The sequence below is a fragment of the Pseudophryne corroboree genome, chromosome 7, assembly GCF_028390025.1.
Source record: "Pseudophryne corroboree isolate aPseCor3 chromosome 7, aPseCor3.hap2, whole genome shotgun sequence".
NCBI classification, from domain to species: Eukaryota; Metazoa; Chordata; class Amphibia; order Anura; family Myobatrachidae; genus Pseudophryne; species Pseudophryne corroboree.
The window spans coordinates 4,310,406-4,329,254 of NC_086450.1; the positions used below are offsets into that span (position 1 = coordinate 4,310,406).

Genomic DNA, 18,849 nt, shown 5'->3' on the forward strand with positions numbered 1-18,849 from the left:
GACACTGAGTTAGCAGAGCCTTGGTGGCACGAAGGCTAGCGACCTTACGTATTGAGATTGACGCATGTAGTGAAAAAACGTGTGGAGGAGCGCGATTTGATGTTATGCTCCAGCTGTGGAGCGCAGCTAGTGGAATTCGACTCCCATGATCGTAGGGCATACAGATAACAAGTATCTATAAGCTGTGCGATTGGACCGCAGTGATACGCGGCGCAACATACCATTTGCGTTATTTTGCGCAAACTGCATCATCATACACGCTGTGGTGGCATACGCCGACGTTTTGTGTAAAGAAAAGGTTACAGCCAGCATACAAACTATAGAAATTTTTTAAAATAAAAATATGAAAAAATATGAATGTAACCTATATAAATGTACTAATAAATGTCAAAAGTTTTGAAGTGACAGCCTGAGTATTTTCACCCAAGCCCTAAATGACTGTTTACATTCCTTTCAGCCTGAGAATGGGTCGGTGCTGATACAATCCCTGGCAGATACGAAATAGTTTCTGTTTCATCTCTTCCAAACAGGACACAAGGTCTCAAGAGATAAACTACAGTTGTGTAGGACAAGGGTCAAATACCTAGGACGTAGTACTGGTACATGATTTGACAGTTCATACACCACATGCCGTATTGGTCCTTCAAAGTTCTGCCCGAACCAGGTATGTCTCATCAGCACGATGACACCAGTATTACTGCAGTGTGCCTTGTCATGCACAAAGGGTGGAGGATGAGAATACTGGTGAAGGAAAATTTTGTATACACACTGATATGCACGATGGGATGGAAGATCAGAATCAGACCTTTACTACGAGACCAAAGATAAGTGACAGCCCGTTAGTGAACGCAGACCTGATATTTTTATTTTTCCCTCTAGAGATGTTTTTTCTTTTTTCTTTTTTTTTTGAGTGATGCTCATGGTATTCTACATTGCAAACACACAACAGTTAAATTTAGATGCAAATTTGTGGTCCCTACAGGAAAAGGAGGCCTGGAAGGCGAAGGGGTATGGTCAGGAGTCCTCAGGACTCTGGAGAGATGGACAAGGTAAGCCAGTGGCCCCAGTACGTATCTCCCAGGCCTAGCTGAGGCGGCATATGATCGGACTCACCTAGGGTAAGGAAGGTATATGCAAATTGGTAAGAGCTTACTGGCGTGCACCAGGGTTCTCTTCTCAGGCAAGCTAGAAAGCAATGACCTGTCTTACTTGCTTGAGGAAGAATATTGGTAAGGTAGTACCAACAGAGCCATCCCATATCCCTCCTACAGACGGACCTTTTCAGGTAATACAAATCGACTTCGTACAGTTACCACCCTGTACGAATTTTAAATATGTATTGGTGTGCACTGATGTACTGGGTAGAGGCATTTCCTGCCACCAGAAATACTGCTGTGTTTACTGCAAAGAAAATTGTGCAGAAATTTGTGTGTAGATATGGTATCCTTAGAAGTAGGAACAAAGTGATAGCTTGAAACTGGACTATTGTGGTCATAGACACTGCCACTAGTGCTATGTAGCATCGGATAAACCATTCCCAGATCCCCACTTAACGAATCACCCTCTTTGAAATTTTTGTTTAATTTTTTTGGTTTTGGAAGACAACCTCATGTCATGATCAATCCGCACCATGATCAGAAATACACCAATGAGGTGACAGTACAGTAACTTATTGAGATGAGCCAGCATTTGAGAACTTAACATAAGAACTTGAAACTGTTAATTCCTGGTCTGCCAACTACTAACTGTCTTGATTGTGAACCAAGAGACTGTGTGATTGTTCTTACGCTCAGGTTGCCTAATAGACAGGTGGGAAGGACCGTACCAAGTTTTCTTGACAGCATGATCGCAGTGAAAGTAGCAGAGAGAGAGACTTGGGTCCATGAATTCCCATCGCAGGAAAGTCGGTAGTCCGGAAGGAACTCGTAAATGGAGTGAGATCGCAGAAGTATCACCCGAGAGTCTATTCCGTGAAGACAGAGGTGGCACTGTTGATCACTACCTGAGCGTACTAAAGGATTACAGATAGACCAGTCGTAGTAATGAATTTGCTATAAGCAAGATTCGTTTTGTTCTTTCTTTTTTCCCCGTTGACAAACATTTTTTTCAGGACATTCTATTTTTGTGAGGTTTTCATGAGTGTGGGACTGGAACTGGTTCTGGAGAAAGGAGTGATTTCTTTATAGGATCCCAGGATCAGCCTATCACTTTGTTAAAACCAGTAAAAATCTAAGGTCTAGTAGTTACGGAGTTAGGAGGTAACGCGATAGGCTATTGTCTGAGGAATACTGTATTTTGTAGTTATTGTGACCCCATAATTGAAGATGAGTGCATCCAGAAATGTCAGTCTAGCAATAAGGCAGCATTTGATAGACATCCCTTGAGTGATTACCACTTACTAGTGGGTAAGGTCTTAAACCAAACGGAATGTTGGATGTGCTCACAGGTACCTCTAAGACGAAATGATGCAGGATTAGAGCCATATTTTTTTAGAGATAGCTGAGGTATTTGAATTACACGGAAGGGGGAGGGGACCGGTGGACAAGGAATATAATATAACTAGACCCCCTAGTCTTAAGGTCCACCAGTACCATAGATAAATCCCTGGTATGTTTAAGTCTCACCAATTTCAGGAAATCAGGAAATTGTGAGGTAATCAGGAACAATCAGACAATGGCTATTCACACACAGCAGATAAAGAGCTCATTAATATATGTGGAAGAAAGGTTTATGATTGGCTCTCCCCGAACTCCTAAGGTTTATGTTATCTAGGAAGGACACTACTAATAACCCTTGTTCAATAATGAAATAGACCTAGCATACGTTCCAGAAATGGAAACAATGTTCAGAAAATGATGGGAATATATACCATGAAAATTTGATATGTCTCTTTCACGTTTTGTTTGTGTTTTCTCCCTCTACCCAGCAAAACCTCTATCGAATCCGAACATCAGTGTACAAAGACGTAGGTACATGTATGTGTGAAATGTTCGTTCAAATCAGACATCATAGGCCATAGCACTGTCCCAGCATACTCTATAGGTTGAATGTTGTCCCACACCCAACCAGTGGTCCTGTGACCGCCGAGTGCATATAGAGGATGTCTTGTCCTCCTCCCTGTCTTCCCCAAATATAGTCAAGTGTCTGATTTGCTAAATGCATACATACGTGTGTCTAGGTCACCGATTATTGTTTGAAATATTTTTCTTCTGTTAATAATTTATGGCAGTTATTGTTTGCTGCCAAAGGGTGGACTGTCGAAGTAAAAAATATTACATAGAGAGAACATACAAACCCCACACATTATGAGTCGCTATGCTTGCAAATACGCACAGTTGCACAGCAATATATGGTAACATACGCATTTACACAGACATGCCGCAAAGATATATCCAACACATTTCATACAGCACATAAATTGAACATATCAAGCACTAGACATAAGGTTTTAAATTATATAATGGAGTAACCTCATGTATGTGTATTATTGGAGCGGAGCAAGATGGACATGCCGTGCTTGGTGTCAAAGTAACCAGATTAATGCGTGGATTCATTTGATGCCTGTGATTAGGTTATTGCACATTGCAATGAGTAGTTATGATTAAAATGTATGAAAGCTAAAGTCACTCTTATTAGAACAAGGAACTTCCTGGAAGACAGCATGCTTGCAGAAAGGAACCAGTGGCTATCTCCTGTAATCACACCATCAAGGTTGGACGTTGCTTGCATATGAACTGACCAATGAATGAGAAATTTCCCTCCCCTGGACCAATAACAGAAAACCTATACTCCCCCAACATACAGTGTATAGCTGATCCCACACAGAAGAGTTTCCGGTTTTCTGCTGGGTGCTGATCGAGAAGAGTTTTTGCCGATACTCTGCTGCTGTGAGCATGGAAGGAAAGCTAAAGATGGAGGAGAGGGAGCGTAGTGAGTATTGAGGGAGATGGTAAATGTATGCTGGCTGTGGCTATATTTGAATTAGTTTGTAGTAACTGCTTCCTGTGTAAATTATAACCATGTAACTATACATATACTGTACATTGTGATATATTGTATACATATCCTTTTAATATCAAATATACACATCAATGAGCTTTGGAACTCAATGTGTGCGTGTATTGTTTTCTCTTAAGGGATATAGTGCTTTGCGACGTACAGCGCACTTTTATTGTGTATGGTAATAAGATGCGCCTGGCATCCGCAGTATATATAAGAGCTAGCATTTTAAATATTTATTAGAAATAGATTTGACTATCACTCGTCACACACACCCTCACTGATGTGCAAGCCCCGTCACACATCCACACTGCTGTGCAAGCCCAGTCACACACCCACACTGCTGTGCAAGCCCAGTCACACACCCACACTGCTGTGCAAGCCCAGTCACACACCCTCACTGCTGTGCAAGCCCAGTCACACACCCACACTGCTGTGCAAGCCCAGTCACACACCCACACTGCTGTGCAAGCCCAGTCACACACCCACACTGCTGTGCAAGCCCAGTCACACACCCACACTGCTGTGCAAGCCTCTAGGAAAACCCTGTAGCGTACCATTTTGTATGCAGATACAGGTGTGGTCGCACAGAGGAATATAGGCATGCTGCATATTTGAATCAGCAAGAGCTGCTTGCGCGTCCTATTCACATTGTTTTGCGAAGATGCATTTTTATGGAAAAGTCCCAGGAAAAGATGCTCAGTGCTACCAAGTCACGCCACGGCATGGTGTCACTAGAAGGGCTGTGTAACGTGCAGGGAGGCTAGAAGTCAGTGCACACATCTGTATATAATTTACCAGTATCATTTAATGAAGTAGCTATGACATTTCCAGTTGTTTTAGTTGTGCAAATAAGAAGCACCGTGCGGCAGAGCCACCAAGGACCGGGGCCCCAGGAGGGGCTGTTAAGCGCGACTGATGTGTATGGGGACACATCTGTACAGATTTTAAAACATTTTTTTTTTAGAAAGTCTCCAACCAAATCTGCATAATGCTAAACACAGAGATTATTGCAATGAGCCAATGGTGGAAATAGAAATTCAAACAACTTATACGGTTTGACATCAGGACAACCCACAGTGATGTTCTGGTAAAAGTGATGCCCAACTGTCCTTAGGAGTGTCAGTCTGCCAAATTCCAACGCGTTTCGTTACATATACTGTAACTTCATCAGAGCACAACAGACAATGCAAGCGGTATATATGGTGATCTGTATCTACATCGCAGGATTACCATATGGTATCTTCAAAAATGTAGCAATCCACATAACGCATTAAAATCAAACAAGCATATATAGAAACTTAAAGAAAAATCTAACTGGAGAGAGACAATATTTACATCACATGATTGCAATATGTACAGGTTCTGGAAGGTGACGGCAGCCATGTGACAGCCAGCAACGGCTCCAATGCGACCACTAGTGTGTAAGCGTATACAAGCAGCTAAATTACCAGATGCAGGCCAAGGTAACCAATAACTTGGTAGGCCCAGCCCATCTAACGTATTTGAACCAATCACAGAAGGAGCTTTGTTATTGTTTCTTTATTATTTAGACCAGATAAAGACCCCATATGAGACTCTGAGAGAGAGAGCGTGCGCGAGAGAGAGAGAGCGTGCGCGAGAGAGAGAGCGAGCGCGAGAGAGAGAGCGAGCGCGAGAGAGAGACAGCGAGAGTGTGTGTGTTAATATCCCTGAATAAGTCCACATCTGGAACATTGATTCTAACACCAGCAACAAAGTATCAATTCCTTTTTTTTCCTCTTCTATACAAGAGCTGTACACACACACATCAGTATTATAATAGCACATTAGAATAGCCGTTTATAAAACGTAGACTTTGTACGAGCTAGGAGCTGCAGACACGCAGTATATTATCATAACGGGGGTGGGTGGAATAGGGTCCCCGTCTGCAATCATTTCAGAGGAATTCAAAACAGTGATTTTTTTTTTTTAGATTTTTAACAGGAAAAATCAAACTGGTAAAAAATTGGCAATCTGGCAAATTCAGAAGGAAAACGCTATAAGAGGAAATTCACCAAAGGTTTCTAGAAAAAATGGTCAGTAAGAAAAACCAGACAAGGAGGAGCCTAACTTCATGGACAAATGGTAAGGGGAGAAGAGGGCGGGCAGAGGACGGGGGTAAAGGATCTCGGAGGTCAGGGTGGATATACCACGTAATGAACAACAGAAAGCAAATAGACCAAAATGACACTGTATAAAGCACCTAGTGTCAGCCTCTAAGAAAACCAGAACAGAAAATTGAACATGGCTAGATGAATATACATGCAATATTATTAACCCAATATATCATCATCATATACTGTATAAGAAATAATAATACAAAACATTATTACACAGAAAGATTCTCGACACGGCTTGATATACAAATGTATCAATTTATTAGCTGCAAATATGTTGCCTGGGGTCAGTATAAAGATATGTTGAAAAGTAAAAAGTGTTTAGATAATAGATAGGACATGGATTAGGACAGTCCACAAACTAATAGGTGATTTATAGTCCCGGGAATAATACCCAGCGGTGGTGTGTGAGGTCACCAGCCTGAGAAGATACCCCAAGTGTCCGTCTTTAAGCAAAGAGCATTTGCAGCGATTACACAACGGACGGTGAGATTTGATGAAGCTGGAGCTGAAATGCTGTCCGGACGGACAATGCAAAAGGGTCCAAAAGATATCCAGAGGGTCCTATTGTGGAAGGTGCCCAAAACATCTTTAGAATGCTTCCACCTTCCTCAGAGGCACTGCTTCCTCACAAGGATGCATCCACTTCCTCACAAGGATGCATCCACTTCCTCACAAGGATGCATCCACTTCCTCACAAGGATGCATCCACTTCCTCACAAGGATGCATCCACTTCCTCACAAGGATGCATCCACTTCCTCACAAGGATGCATCCACTTCCTCACAAGGATGCATCCACTTCCTCACAAGGATGCATCCACTTCCTCACAAGGATGCATCCACTTCCTCACAAGGATGCCTCTACTTCCTCACAAGGATGCCTCTACTTCCTCACAAGGATGCATCCACTTCCTCACAAGGATGCATCCACTTCCTCACAAGGATGCATCCACTTCCTCACAAGGATGCATCCACTTCCTCACAAGGATGCATCCACTTCCTCACAAGGATGCATCCACTTCCTCACAAGGATGCATCCACTTCCTCACAAGGATGCATCCACTTCCTCACAAGGATGCATCCACTTCCTCACAAGGATGCATCCACTTCCTCACAAGGATGCATCCACTTCCTCACAAGGATGCATCTACTTCCTCACAAGGATGCATCCACTTCCTCACAAGGATGCATCTACTTCCTCACAAGGATGCATCCACTTCCTCACAAGGATGCATCCACTTCCTCACAAGGATGCATCCACTTCCTCACAAGGATGCATCCACTTCCTCACAAGGATGCATCCACTTCCTCACAAGGATGCATCTACTTCCTCACAAGGATGCATCCACTTCCTCACAAGGATGCATCCACTTCCTCACAAGGATGCATCCACTTCCTCACAAGGATGCCTCTACTTCCTCACAAGGATGCATCTACTTCCTCACAAGCACTTCCACAACAAAACAAGTCAAGACGGTACCCTATAGGGCCCTCTGGATATACTATGGACCCTTTTGGATCCTCCATCCTGACCAGCCCTCCAGCTTCATCAACTCTCACCATCCATTGAACAATCGCTGCAAAGGTGACAGACACTTGGGGTATCTTCTCAGGCTGGTAACATCATACACCACCACCACTGGGTATTATTTCCGGGACTATAAATAACCAATTATCTTATGGGCTGTCTGAATCCAGGAGGGGTCCGACACTTGCATTTTTTATTGACTCTCTATACTGACCCGTTGCAACATATTTACAGGTAAACTGTTCCATTTTAATACAAAGCCGTTTCTAGAAACTTTCTATGTAATAATGTTTTTGTTTTTTTTATTGCATTTTTAATATATGATTTAATAATGTATTGGGCTAATAATATTGTATATAATGGGAATCCGTATGAGATCTGAGCGCATGGGATCCCGGCAGTCATAATACAGATGCTGGGATCACACTGATGAAGAGACCGAGAGGGGTGAGTAAGGGATGTTCTCCCCTCTCCCCACCCCCCTAACCCTCCCCTCCCGCAGCCTAACCCTAACCTCCCCCCTTAGTGCCTAACCCCGCTGCATAGGTGCCTAATCCTAACATCTATCCCCGCTGCCTAAACCTAACCCTCCCTCCCAGCAGCCTAACCCTAACCCCGCTGCATAGGTGCCTAATCCTAATCTCCCCGTCCCCGCTGCCTAAACCTAACCCTCCCTCCCAGCAGCCTAACCATAACCCCCCCCCCCCCCCAGGGGTGCCTAACCCTAACCCCGTTGCATGGGTGCCTAACCCTAACCCCCTGTCCCCGCTACCTAACCTAACCCTCCCTCCCAGCAGCCTAACCATAACCCCCCCCAGGGCTGCCTAACCCTAACCCCGCTGCATAGATGCCTAATCCTAACCCCCTGTCCCCGCTGCCTAAACCTAACCCTCCCAGCAGCCTAAACATAAATCCCCCCCGCCCCCGGGGGTGCCTAACCCTAACCCCACTGCATAGGTTCCCAATCCTAATCTCCCCGTCCCCGCTGCCTAACCTAACCCTCCCTCAAAGCAGCCTAACCATAAACCCCCCCCCCCCCCCAGGGGTGCCTAACCCTAACCCCGTTGCATGGGTGCCTAACCCTAACCCCCTGTCCCCGCTGCCTAACCTAACCCTCCCTCCCAACAGCCTAACATTAACCCCCCCCCCCCGGGGTGCCTAACCCTAACCCCGCTGCATAGGTGCCTAATCCTAATCTCCCCGTCCCCACTGCCTAACCTAACCCTCCCTCCCAGCATCCTAACCATAACCCCCCCCAGGGGTGCCTAACCCTAACCCCGCTGCATAGGTGCCTAATCCTAACCCCCTGTCCCCGCTGCCTAAACCTAACCCTCCCTCCCAGCAGCCTAAACATAACCCCCCCCCCAGGGGTGCCTAACCCTAACCCCGCTGCATAGGTGCCTAATCCTAACCCCCTGTCCCCGCTGCCTAAACCTAACCCTCCCTCCCAGCAGCCTAAACATAAATCCCCCCCCGCCCCCGGGGGTGCCTAACCCTAACCCCGCTGCATAGGTGCCTAATCCTAATCTCCCTGTCCCCGCTGCCTAACCTAACCCTCCCTCAAAGCAGCCTAACCATAAACCCCCCCCCCCCCCCCCCCAGGGGTGCCTAACCCTAACCCCGTTGCATGGGTGCCTAACCCTAACCCCCTGTCCCCGCTGCCTAACCTAACCCTCCCTCCCAACAGCCTAACATTAAACCCCCCCCCCCCCCCCCCCCCGGGGTGCCTAACCCTAACCCCGCTGCATAGGTGCCTAATCCTAATCTCCCCGTCCCCACTGCCTAACCTAACCCTCCCTCCCAGCATCCTAACCATAACCCCCCCCAGGGGTGCCTAACCCTAACCCCGCTGCATAGGTGCCTAATCCTAACCCCCTGTCCCCGCTGCCTAAACCTAACCCTCCCTCCCAGCAGCCTAACCATAACCCCCCCCCCAGGGGTGCCTAACCCTAACCCCGCTGCATAGGTGCCTAATCCTAACCCCCTGTCCCCTCTGCCTAAACCTAACCCTCCCTCCCAGCAGCCTAAACATAAATCCCCCCCGCCCCCGGGGGTGCCTAACCCTAACCCCGCTGCATAGGTGCCTAATCCTAATCTCCCTGTCCCCGCTGCCTAACCAAACCCTCCCTCAAAGCAGCCTAACCATAACCCCCCCCCAGGGGTGCCTAACCCTAACCCCGCTGCATGGGTGCCTAACCCTAACCCCCTGTCCCCGCTGCCTAAACCTAACCCTCCCTCCCAGCAGCCTAACCATAACCCCCCCCAGGGGTGCCTAACCCTAACCCCGCTGCATAGGTGCCTAATCCTAATCTCCCCGTCCCCGCTGCCTAACCTAACCCTCCCTCCCAGCAGCCTAACCATAACCCCCCCCAGGGGTGCCTAACCCTAACCCCGCTGCATAGGTGCCTAATCCTAATCTCCCCGTCCCCGCTGCCTAACCTAACCCTCCCTCCCAGCAGCCTAACCATAACCCCCCCCAGGGGTGCCTAACCCTAACCCCGCTGCATAGGTGCCTAATCTCCCCGTCCCCGCTGCCTAATCCTAACCCTCCCTCCCAGCAGCCTAACCATAACCCCCCCAGGGGTGCCTAACCCTAACCCATCTGACTGGTGCCTAAACCTAAACTCCTGCCCCCATCCTTAAACCTAAGATCATGGGTATACTTACTGTTGGGATTCCGGCGTCTGTCTCCTGGCCCATTCTGAGTTCCGACGCCCAGTCTGAGTTCCGACGTCGGTATTCTGATGGGCGTCGGGATCCCAGCATTCGTATTTCGACAGCCGGGATCCCAACAGCCGGCATCTTGACCGCAGTCCATATATTCATCTAGCGATGTTCAATTCTCTATTGAGGAAGGAAATGCCAGACTGATATATGTCTAACCCGAGAGGGTAGAGATAAGATGTCCATGTTAGAGAGAGATTTCGCCCATCGGCGTGTGACGGCATGGCTTTGAGTGCCATAGCTGCGGCTTCAATCGCCAGAGGCTGTGAGTAGCGACAGCTGCGTCAGGTGAGTGTCTGGTTATACAGGTTACATGACTGGGGCATAACAGAGGTTATAGGAGAGTAGAGGGGTTCCAGCGAGGAAAAAAGGGCGTCAGTGTTGGTGGAAGACGGAGAGTGACTGAAGGAAAGGAGGTTGTGGTCGGGAAAACACAGAGGTGGGAGAAGACTAGATCAAAGGAAGGACCATTACGGTGGGCTTGAGAAGAAGACAAGTGTGAGAAGACAAAGGAAGAAAGGTAGAGAAGTGTTGTCCTATAGGTTTCCCAACAGCGATACAGAGATCGCACAGAATGAGGGAGGGAAGAAGGTGAGAAGCCAGATTGGGGAATAACAAAAAGTGCAGCATGGAGAGATTAGGATGCTCACACTATCGCATGGTCTCCATTGCTGGGGTCATGGGAGGAGGGACCCCCATAAGTGAAAGCTATTTGGAGGAGGACAGTCAGAAGGATTAGGCGATGGAAAGGAGATCTAGGGGGATGGAGACAAAGAGATTGTAAATGGAGGCTAGCGTTCTGCAGACATATCTGGCATTATGGGGGAGAGCGCAGGTGAAGGAGCGAGGGGGAAGTGGAGAGATATGGACAAGGCTGGGAGGATCAAACGTACATTAGTATAGGCTGAATAGGAGCAGAATGTGGCAATAAGGCTGGGGCCAGGGTCAGGAGAGATGTCCTATGTAAAGCAGGAAAGATGTGGCTGGAAGAGATGTGGGTGAGGGGCTTACTGTGCTCTGAGTGGGAGGGTGGGTAAGGGGGAACATGTACTGTGGGAAATGATACAAAGTGTAAGACATATTGTGAGATGAAAGTATCTAGTGAGGGGGTAAGTATGATAGGAAGACCTTCGTAAAGGAAGCAGGTGGTGAAAGGGTGGCAGGTGTGGGAGATTAGGATGGGCAAGCACAGTGGACAGTACAGCGAGGACGAGGAGAGGAACAAATGATGGTGCTGGACAGGAGTGATGGGATATGAGACACACAAGGTGAACTGGGCAGAAGCAGGAACAGGCTGGTGATACACAGGATGAATGAGCAGCAGGAGGTGCAATGCTTTAGGCCTGGTAGACGAAGGTGTTGCCCATATTAAACAATCAGATTCTGTCTATTATTTTCCAGAAATGGTAGTTAGAATCTTATTGGTTGTAATAGTCTTTAGAAATCTTTGTTAGTCTACCCCCTGACATAGAAACGTGGGAGAAAGTCCACTCCAAGGAGTTTACATACTAAATGGCAGCTTTATAAAACGACGGAGTCCGTCAGTTGCGCGGCAGGATTACAGCGCCGCCGTGGGCATGGCCGTCCACAGACAGTAATGCCGTTTTAGAAAATGCTGCTTTATATCGTGGGGCCAAACTGATGACGATCTTCAGTTAGCAAATCTCCCATTTAATAAATAAACCTCAAAGGTCTCCCTGGAGATATCTGGCATTATATATAAAAAAATCAAGTAAATTCATAAAATAGTATGCTATGAGCAGCAAGCGTGAACCCGGCCAATTATATCTATTCTGCAGCTGTTCCATTATAAGACGCCCCCTCTTATAGGTGGTGTGTGGAGGTACAAAGGTGGTTCCGGATCACCACCAATACGTCTCATTTCCTCCAGGGATAAATCTCACTTGCCTTTCATGGTGGCTCTGAAGGGGACATACTCATCTACAGCGTTCCCTCTCATTTACTAATCTACGCAACGAGTCGTATAGTAATGCCATCCCCCCCAACTGAGGCACGAGAAGGGATCCCTTACTCTCGCTACAGTAGCACATATTACTATTACACATTAGAATGTGCTGTACCACACGCTGATTCCCCAACCCTCTGACTGGTGGCACAGACGCTCACATACTGGAGGACAAATTACATGTTGGTTGGTGGTAACACTGTGGCACCACTAATACTAAGGTTTGGGTAAATCACTCAGAAAACAGACTGGATCCCACTTCTCTTACACTCCCTATTTCCAGCATGTCTCCCATTACTATTACTTGTGTGGGGCAGGGTTAGATTTAGGCTGCACTTAGAGTTAGGCTGGTGGTTAGAGCTAGGGTGTAGTTAGGGTTAGGCTGTGGTTAGAGCTAAGGTTTAGGCTGCGGTTAGAGCTAGGGTGCAGTTAGGGCAAGGTTTAGGCTGTGGTAAGAGCTAGGGTGCAGTTAGGGTTAGGCTGTGGTTAGAGCTAGGGTGCAGTTAGGGTTAGGCTGTGGTTAGAGCTAGGGTGCAGTTAGGGTTACGTTGTGGTTAGAGCTAGGGTGCAGTTAGGGTTACGTTGTGGTTAGAGCTAGGGTGCTGTTAGGGCAAGATTTAGGCTGCGGTTAGAGCTAGGATGTAGTTAGGGTTAGGCTGCGGTTAGAGCTGGGGTGCTGTTAGGGCAAGGTTTAAGCTGCGGTTAGAGCTAGGGTGCAGTAAGGGTTAGGCAACGGTTAGAGCTAGGGTGCAGTTAGGGTTAGGTTTAGGCTGTAGTTGGAATTAGGCTGCGGTTAGGTTTAGGATGTGGGTAGAGTTGCTGGGGCTAGGATAGGGTTGGACTGTACTTGGGGTTAGGCTGCGGTTAGGGTTAGACTACAGCTGGGATTAGGCTACGGCAGGAGTTAGGTATAGGCTGTGGTTAGAGTTAGGCTGCAGTCTGGTTTAGGCTATGGTTGGGGATAGGCTACAGTTGGGCTAGGTCTAGGCTGTGGTTAGGGTATGGTTGGGCTGTAGTTAGGGTTAGACTACAGCTGGGATTAGGCCACGGTAGGAGTTAAGTATAGGCTGTGGTTAGAGTTAGGCTATGGTCGGGGATAGGCTACAGTTGGGCTAGGTCTAGGCTGTGGTTAGGGTATGGTTGGGCTGTAGTTAGGGTTAGACTACAGCTGGGATTAGGCCACGGTAGGAGTTAAGTATAGACTGTGGTTAGAGTTAGGCTATGGTCGGGGATAGGCTACAGTTGGGCTAGGTCTAGGCTGTAGTTAGGGTATAGTTGGGCTTGAATTATTCTAAAAAAACACTAGATCAACTTGCCGACTGTCGCCATTCTGTCATTATCAACATTATGCATGTCATCATACTATCCGTGTCATTCCCGCACCTTACGCTCGGCTTTCTCACATTTGGAGATATGATCTTATTGCTGTTTTGTTCCTTTAGTTACGTGTTGATCAGAAGAAAAAGCATTTACAGAGAAGTGTGCAGAGGACACGGGGTAGGACTGGTACTGACCTAGCACTTTTCTCACCCTCACATTTCTTGCAATTGCTGGCTGCTTCATGTCCCTTTTGTTTACCAGTCTGACAAGCATCCCACAGAACAGAACCGGAGGTCTATCTGTGAGCCAGAAAGGTAGAGCAAGATTAGAGGATGCAGAGGTCTAGAGAGGGGTGAACAAATGCACAGCAAGACTTAGAGCCAGACAGAAAATGTAGAATGTGGAAGATGGATGCCCTAAAATGAAGGAAAACAAGAAAAAGGGAATTGTTAAAAGTGTACAGAGCTATTTATCAATCGGAGATTGATTCACTGAAGTGACGTGTGTGTGAGTCTGGAGGATTCGACTTACCAGCTTTCAGGAGACTGAAAGGCGCCAGCAACCCGGCCGTGCTGCTAATAACGGAAATTCAGACACGAGGGCCTGATCTGGCACATCAGTGAATCAAGTCCACAGGAACATGTATTACCAACGTCTACAGCAATGTGAGCACATAACCTGGCTGGATGGGGTCAGACTTTCAGACTAGTGTCTATGCGCAGTGTGCGCCCCCTAGCCGCTAGGCAAGCATTACATGCATTACACAATGCATGAACATCAGCTCATGGTCCTCCTACTAAAGAGCTTGCACTTTATAAACCAAATTAAATCAACGTGGGAGGGAGGAGGGAATAAAAAAAACAAACAAGCTAAAATAAGATTTTAAACCTACCGGTAAATCTTTTTCTCCTAGTCCGTAGAGGATGCTGGGGACTCCGTAAGGACCATGGGGTATAGACGGGCTCCGCAGGAGACATGGGCACTATAAAGAACTTTTGGTATGGGTGTGCACTGGCTCCTCCCTCTATGCCCCTCCTCCAGACCTCAGTTAGAGAAACTGTGCCCAGAGGAGATGGACAACATGAGGAAAGGATTTTGTTAATCTAAGGGCAAGATTCATACCAGCTACACCATTCACACCGTATAACCTGGAATATACATAACCAGTTAACAGTATGAACAAAAAACAGTATCAGTCAAAAACCGATTCCAACTGTAACATAACCCTTATGTAAGCAACAACTATATACAAGTCTTGCACATTTAGTCCGCACTGGGACGGGCGCCCAGCATCCTCTACGGACTAGGAGAAAAAGATTTACCGGTAGGTTTAAAATCTTATTTTCTCTTACGTCCTAGAGGATGCTGGGGACCCCGTAAGGACCATGGGGTTTATACCAAAGCTCCAAACCGGGCGGGAGAGTGCGGAAGACTCTGCAGCACCGACTGAGCAAACGCAAGGCCCTCATCAGCCAGGGTATCAAACTTGTAGAATTTTGCAAAAGTGTTTGAACCCCGACCAAGTAGCTGCTCGGCAAAGCTGTAATGCCGAGACGCCTCGGGCAGCCGCCCAAGAAGAGCCCACCTTCCTAGTGGAATGGGCCTTTACCGAATTTGGTAACGGCAATCCAGACGTAGAATGAGCCTGCTGAATCGTGTTACAGATCCAGCAAGCAATAGTCTGCTTAGAAGCAGGAGCGCCAACTTTGTTGGCCGCATACAGGACAAACAGAGCCTCTGTTTTCCTAACCCTAGCCGTCCTGGCTACATAAATTTTTAAGGCCCTGACTACATCCAGGGACTTGGAGTCCTCCAAGATCCCCGTAGCCACAGGCACCACAATAGGTTGGTTCATATGAAACAAAGAAACCACCTTGGGCAAAAATTGAGGACGAGTCCTCAACACTGCTCTATCCACATGGAAAATCAAATAGGGGCTCTTGTGGGACAAGGACGCCAATTCAGACACCCGCCTTGTAGATGCCAAGGCCAATAACATGACCACCTTCCACGTGAGAACTTTTAATTCAACCGTTTGAAGAGGTTCAAACCAGTGAGATTTTAGGAAACTTAACACCACGTTAAGGTCCCACGGTGCCACTGGGGGCACAAAGGTGGGCTGGATGTGCTGGATTCACAAACGTCTGGACTTCTGGGAGAGAAGCCAATTCCTTCTGGAAGAATATAGATAGGGCCGAAATCTGTACCTTAATGGAGCCTGACTTCAGGCCCATATCCACTCCTGTCTGTAGAAAGTGGAGAAAACGGCGCAGATGGAAAACTTCCGTAGGAGCATTCTTGGCTTCACACCAAGATACATACTTCCTCCAGATACGGTGATAATGTTTTGCCGTCACCTCCTTCCTAGCCTTTATCAGAGTAGGGATGACTTCCTCCTGAATACCTTTCACAGCTAGGTTTCGGTGTTCAACCGCCATGCCGTCAAACGTAACCGCGGCAAGTCTTGGAACACGCAGGGCCCCTGCTGTAACAGGTCTTCCCTGAGAGGAAGAGGCCACGGATCTTCTGTGAGCATTTCCTGAAGATCTGAGTATCAGGCCCTTCGAGGCCAATCTGGAACAATGAGTATTGTCTGCACTCTTTTTCATCTTATGATTCTCAATATTTTTGAGATGAGAGGAAGAGGAGGGAAAACATAGACCGACTGAAATACCCATGGTGTCACCAGGGCGTCCACCGCTACTACCTGATGGTCCCGTGACCTGGCACAATACCTCCGAAGCTTCTTGTTGAGGCGTGACGCCATCATGTCTATTTGAGGAATTCCCCAAAGACTTGTTATCTCTGCAAAAACTTCTTGATGAAGTCCCCACTCTCCTGGATGGAGATCGTGTCTGCTGAGGAAGTCTGCTTCCCAGTTGTCCACTCCCGGAATGAAGACAGCTGACAGAGCGCTTACGTGATTTTCCGCCCAGCGAAGAATCCTGGTGGCTTCCGCCATCGCCACTCTGCTCCTTGTCCCGCCTTGGCGGTTTACATGAGCCACGGCTGTGACGTTGTCTGATTGAATCAGAACCGGTAGGTCGCGAAGAAGATTCTCCGCTTGTCGTAGGCCGTTGTATATGGCCCTCAATTCCAGTATGTTGATGTGTAGACAAGCCTCCTGGCTTGACCATAGTCCTTGAAAATGTCTTCCTTGTGCGACTGCTCCCCATCCTCGGAGGCTCGCGTCCGTGGTCACCAGAACCCAGTCTTGAATGCCGAACCTGCGACCCTCTAGAAGGTGAGCACTCTGCAGCCACCACAGGAGAGATACCCTGGCCCTGGGGGACAGGCTTATTCTCCGATGCATTTGTAGATGGGACCCGGACCACTTGTCCAGAAGGTCCCACTGAAATGTCCTCGCATGGAACCTGCCGAAGGGGATGGCCTCGTAGGCTGTCACCATTTTTCCCAGAACTCGAGTGCATTGATGAACACACACTCTTTTTGGTTTTAGCAGGTCTCTGACCATGTTCTGGAGGTCCTGGGCTTTTTCCAATGGGAGAAAAACCCTCTTTTGTTCCGTGTCCAGAATAATGCCTAGGAATGATAGCCGAGTCGTTGGAACCAATTGTGACTTTGGCAGATTGAGAATCCAACCGTGCTGTTGCAGCACTCTCAGGGAGAGCGACACGCTCTTCAGCAATTGATCTCTCGATCTCGCCTTTATCAGGAGATCGTCCAAGTATGGGATAATTGTGACTCCCTGCCTGCGCAGGAGCACCATCATCTCCGCCATCACCTTGGTGAAAATCCTCGGGGCCGTGGAAAGCCCAAACGGCAACTTCTGAAACTGGTAATGACAGTCCTGTATAGCGAATCTCAGGTACTCCTGATGAGGGGGATATATGGGGACATGAAGGTATGCATCCTTTATGTCTAGTGACACCATAAAATCCCTCCCTTCCAGGCTGGATATTACAGCTCGGAGCGATTCCATCTTGAATTTGAACTTTTTCAAGTACAGGTTTAGGGATTTTAGATTTAAAATGGGTCTGACCGAACCATCCGGCTTCGGGACCACGAACAGGGTTGAATAGTACCCTTTTCCCTGTTGGACCAGGGGAACCTTGACAATCACTTGCTGTTGACACAGCTTTTGAATTGCAGCTAACACTACTTCCCTCTCCAGGGGTGAAGCTGGCAAGGCCGACTTGAAAAATCGGCGAGGGGGTACCTCTTCGAATTCCAGCTTGTAGCCTTGGTAAACAATTTCCATCGCCCAAGGATCCATGTCTGAAAGAACCCAGATCTGGCTGAAAAGTCGAAGACGTGCCCCCACTGGTGCGGACTCCCTCAGTGGAGCCCCAGCATCATGCGGTGGATTTTGTAGAAGCCGGGGAGGACTTCTGCTCCTGGGAACTAGCCGAAGCAGGCGTTCTCTTTCCTCTACCCTTACCTCTGGCAAGGAAGGAGGAGCCCCGACCTCTTCTGGACTTATGCGACGAAAGGACTGCATCTGATACTGTGGAGTTTTCTTTTGCTGTTGGGGAACAAAAGGTAAAAAGGTAGATTTACCCGCGGTAGCTGTGGAAACCAGGTCCCCGAGCCCATCCCCAAACAACACTTCACCCTTCTAAGGTAAAACCTCCATATGCTTCTTTGAGTCTGCATCACCCGTCCATTGGCGGGTCCATAGAGCTCGTCTCGCAGAAATAGCCATGGCATTGGCTCTGGACCCCAGCAGACCAACGTCTCTTTGAGCGTCCCTAAGGTCAATAAAATGGGCTAGGGTCAATAAAATGGTATCCCTGTCCAGGGTATCAAGGTCAGCTGACAAGGTATCTGTCCACACTGCAACTGCACTACACACCCATGCCGATGCTATTGCCGGTCTGAGCAAAGCACCTGTATGCGCATAAATAGACTTTAAAGTAGTTTCCTGTCTGCGATCAGCAGGATCCTTGAGGGCTGCCGTGTCCAGAGATGGCAGCGCCACCTTCTTGGACAGGCGTGTTAAAGCCTTGTCCACCCTGGGAGAGGATTCCCAACGTACCCTGTCCTGTGCAGGGAAAGGATACGCCATAAGAACCCTTTTGGGAATCTGCAGTTTTTTTATCTGGAGTTTCCCAAGCCTTTTCAAATAACTCGTTAAGCTCATGGGATGGGGGAAAGGTTACCTCAGGTTTCTTTTCCTTCTACATGTGCACCCTCATGTCAGGGACAGAGA

The 18,849-nt window shown here is 47.7% G+C and overlaps 1 protein-coding gene across 35 annotated transcripts in view; it reads right to left on the reverse strand.

Moving 5' to 3' along the window:
* The window catches only part of ABI2 (abl interactor 2), a 247,883-nt gene that overhangs the window by 29,531 nt on the left and 199,503 nt on the right, over positions 1–18,849 (reverse strand). For 19 of the 35 annotated variants that reach the window (XM_063932626.1, XM_063932624.1, XM_063932625.1 and 16 more), the window contains one exon: positions 13,871–13,975. The exons of the other annotated variants lie outside the window; for them this stretch is intronic. In XM_063932626.1, coding sequence (XP_063788696.1) covers positions 13,871–13,975 — 105 coding nt within the window. The remainder of the gene's footprint in view (positions 1–13,870; positions 13,976–18,849) is intronic. 35 annotated transcript variants of the gene reach the window in all.